Source organism: Pterocles gutturalis, unplaced genomic scaffold, assembly GCF_000699245.1.
Source record: "Pterocles gutturalis isolate BGI_N339 unplaced genomic scaffold, ASM69924v1 scaffold18434, whole genome shotgun sequence".
Classification (NCBI taxonomy): domain Eukaryota; kingdom Metazoa; phylum Chordata; class Aves; order Pterocliformes; family Pteroclidae; genus Pterocles; species Pterocles gutturalis.
The window spans coordinates 3,850-7,967 of NW_010128653.1; the positions used below are offsets into that span (position 1 = coordinate 3,850).

At 48.5% G+C, this 4,118-nt stretch overlaps 1 protein-coding gene across 1 annotated transcript in view; it reads right to left on the reverse strand.

Moving 5' to 3' along the window:
• Positions 1 to 1,757: 1,757 nt before the first annotated feature.
• Positions 1,758 to 4,118, reverse strand: part of LOC104466331 (rab-like protein 6) — a gene marked incomplete at both ends in the record, with an annotated part of 29,838 nt that continues 27,477 nt past the window's right edge. Inside the window, 2 exons of the mRNA XM_010079714.1 lie at positions 1,758 to 1,963; positions 2,810 to 2,972. Coding sequence (XP_010078016.1) covers positions 1,758 to 1,963; positions 2,810 to 2,972 — 369 coding nt within the window. The remainder of the gene's footprint in view (positions 1,964 to 2,809; positions 2,973 to 4,118) is intronic.

Consider the following 4,118-nt stretch of genomic DNA (forward strand, 5'->3'; position numbering starts at 1 on the left):
TACATAAGAAGCCAGAGCAAGACATGGATGCCAAGCCGCAGAGAAACACTGAGCACCTGAATTTGCAGGGATGCACTGCAAGGTCTGCTGGGGAAGCAGAGCTGTCCTAACTGCAGATGGTTACCACCATCATCAAAGGATGAAGCTGTGAACAAGTGTCCCCTGTGCTCTCTGACAGCCCAATGGTGTCTCTCTTTCTGTCCCACCAGCTCACGTGCACCGGAGGGTTCCCAGACTGGGGACTGAACACAGAAGGGCACCCTAGCAGCCAAGAACATGACAACTTTACAACCAAGGAGCAGGGCTTCGAGATGTTTGGCTTTTTGTATAGTTTAACACCTATTTGCTCCCAATGATGGACGTTCTGAAGAAGAGAAACCTCTGTTAAAGATCCAGCCTCCTACCCACAGCAAGGACTGCAGCTGAAGGGCTCTAAGGGCACTCCAGGAGCCAGTCCTCCCGCAAACCCCAGGAAGGTCAGGCTTGGCTCTCCTGATATTTCCTTGTTAAACACAGAAAAATATCCCAGCTCAGCCACAGCTGCGAGCAAGACACTTTGTAGGCCAGCACGCTTCTAGCAACCATGACTTTTTCTTATTTTTCTTATTTTTCTTATTTTTTTTTTAAATAAAACATCCACGTGTTCTGCCATCACAAGGGATGATGATTCAGGCTGACCTGCATTAGACAGGCATTGAGCCTCACACACAGCGTTGATTTCAAGTTGTCATGGTTGAACTAGACAACGCTGAATCATCATCAAAGATGTCAAAAGACACCACATTCATAGGTGAGCTGTATCAGTGTTTAATTATTCTCCTGGTTAACCCAGTGCTGGTGACTAGAGGCAGCAGGCAAGGACCGCTCTAAGCAGAGGGATGCAGAGCCTGTGATCATCCTTAGGTCACAACTTCAGTGACAGTCTACTTTCAGACAGCCTTGCTGCACATCCTCTTGGCTCAGCAGCTCAGTATGCACAATCCTTTTTCCCTTTTTTTATATAAAAAACATCAAAGCCAGGAAAAGAAAAAAAAAAAAAAAAGAAAAAAAGGAAGAAAGAAAATCCAGTCTACACCATAAGCACAGCTCTCTGCCATTTGGAGGATAAACTCATAGCACAGTTTGGGTTGGAAGGTACCTTTAAAGGTGAACGGGGCCATCAGAGCACTGTCCAACCTGACTTTGAATGTTTCCAGGGACGGGGTCTGCACCACCTCTCTGGGCAACCTGTTCCAGTATTTCATCACCCTCACAGGAAAAAAATCTTTTCATTATAGCTAGCCTGAATCTGCCCTCTTTCAGCTTAAAACTGTTCCCCCTCGTCCTGTCCCTGCACCCCCTGATCCAGAGCCCCCCCATCTCTCCTGTAGCCCCCTTTCAGCACTGGAAGCTGCTGGAAGGTCTCCCCGGAGCCTTCTCTTCTCCAGGCTGCACACCCCCAACTCTCTCAGCCTGTCCTCGCACGGGAGCTGCTCCAGCCTCGGCCCATCTCCGGGGCTCCTCTGGCCCCGCTCCAGCAGCTCCGTGTCTGTCCTGTGCTGAGGACCCCAGAGCTGGGGGCAGCACCCCAGGGGGGGTCTCACCAGAGCGGAGCAGAGGGGGACAATCCCCTCCCTTGCCCTGCTGCTCACGCTGCTGGGGATGCCCCCAGGACACGGGTGGCCTTCTTGGCAGTGATTGCACACTGCCAGCCCATGTTCAGTTTCTCATCACCCAACACCCCCAAGTCCTTCTCCTCAGGGCTGCTCTCAATTCACTCTCCCCCAGCCCGTACTGATACCAGGGGTTGGCCCAACCCAGGTGCAGGACCTGGCCTGGGGAAGGAAGGAAGTTCCCACAGGCCCGCTTCTTGAACTTGCCCAGGTCCCTCTGGATCCCATCCCGTCCCTCAGGCGTGTCAAACACACCAGTCAGCTTGGTGTCATCTGCAAATTTGCTGAGGGTGCACTTGATTCCACTGTCTCTGACGTTGATGAAGATATTATACAGCACTGGTCCCAGTACAGACCCCTGAGGGACACAACTTGGCACTGATCTCCACCTGGATGTTGAGCCGCTGACCACTACTCTCTGCATGCAACCATCCAGACAATTCCTTATCCACTGAACAGTCCATCCATCACATCCATACCTCTCCAATTTAGTGAGAAAATGCTGGGAAGGAACATTAGAAATGGACAGAGAAAAAGACAGGCAGCCTCTGAGGTGTTTCTGGAATCTGCAGACAAGCATGCAGTGACATTCCCAAGGGAGCACCACTCTCTCCATCCTTCCTTCCAAAATCCCATTGAGCCACAGAACGTCCCCAGGTATCCACCAACAAACACAAACCCTTTATAGTGCCTCAGGAATGGCAGTACCAGGCCATGAAGGAGCTTGGCCATGCTTTGGGCCTCTCCAGTGGGAAGGTATTCATTAGGCAAAACATAATATCCCTACAAAGTGCATTGTGTTCCAGAAGGAAAACATCCCAAATGTTTTAGCACATTTGGCCAGAAGAGAAATCCCTTCCTCACCCAAAGCAACCCAGTAGTTTAACGCTGAGCATGAAAGCAAGACAGCAAAAGCAGGAAGGTGATAACTAGCTGTCAGTGCTGCTCCTCACTCCCAGGGAGCCGTGTGAGCCATCAAACGGGAGACAGTGAACGCTACAGCTGACTGTACCACGGCTGAAAGGCTCAGGGGCAGCTAACTGCTCTGCAATCACTTTCTGAACAGCCACAACAGGTTAGCCAGGCCTGAGCCCCCATGCAGCCTGCACATCCAGATACACCCCTGTCTCACCCTCCCTCCATCCTCCTTTCCTTACCTCTCACTGTCGACACGGTGTTTGGTCTGCGGTTTCCCTTTGTCCTTCTGCGGGGCTGGGTCTTCTAGAAAGCTGTGGTCCAGGCGATCGTCAGGAACAAAGTCCTCTACACTCTGTACTTTTGCAGGGGCTTCGGGGTGGGGAGGAGGAGCAGCAGCAGCATCTGCATCAGTAGGTGTAAAACACAGGGTTCATCACAAGCAAGACAGAAATTCACTTTTTACAGATCTGTCCTGCCCAGGGCCAATTCAGCACACAGGCAGCAGCCACAGAGCAGGACCTCAGCTACACAGCAAGGGAAGAGGGGAGGTATGAACAGCATACTCAAACCAGTCCAGAATCTTGCACGAAGGCATTCACAGACCACACACGGCCGCTGTGGTTTAAAATGCACCAGGCTGACCCAGGCTCTTCAACAGTCCAAAAAACTCTCTAGCGTGGCAGCCGACTGCTCTACAGTGACTGCTACGACTGACTACACCACCGCCAGATTTTATACGTATACTGTGTGCACCGCTCCTGTGCAACGTCCCTTCACTATTCTCTTACCTTTCCCAGATTGTTCAGTTCAACCTCACCTTCCTCTTGCTTTTTCAGCTGGAACTGTCAAAGGCAGGATTTTTCACATGTGCTTTTAGATGCCCAGTGTAACCAAAAGCTCAAGAGCTACTGCAAATAGAGACTCACTTTAACACAGCTTACTTGTAGGGACACCTTTACCCACCTTGAAGGTATCAGGATGAAAACTCATGAAAATAAATAATAAATTAATAATCAAAGAAGCTTAAAGTGATTCACCTTTTCAGAATTTGCAATATTCAACCTTTTTTTTTTTTTCTGCCTGGACTGCACTTCACATCTAGGCTCTTTTCTTGTGTGGGAACAAGATCTGTATATTATTTAATAGATTTTGCTCTACAAGTACAGCTTTCAGATCACTTTTGCATACGAATAACACTATTACTAATGCTAAAAAGTAGCGTTGGTGTAAAAAAAGCACAGCCAAAAGAATTACTACTGCAAGACTTCAAGGGTAAGCTTAAATAACAGCTCCCATAAAAAACAAGTATTATTTGGTGACTGATTTTTCAACTGCTTTCCAATTAGCTATTCCCTGGATACATTCCAATAGAGGTGCAGACCCTTGGTACACTACATAAACGTAATAACATTGATAGATCAGCTCTTCCTAGCTGCCTTTTACTGCAAATTTTTGCTAAGTAGTAGACAAAAAAAACCAAAAAAAAAACCAGAAGAAAAAACCAAAACCCAAAGATTGCAACACTAGTAGTAAACCACTTGTCTTTTC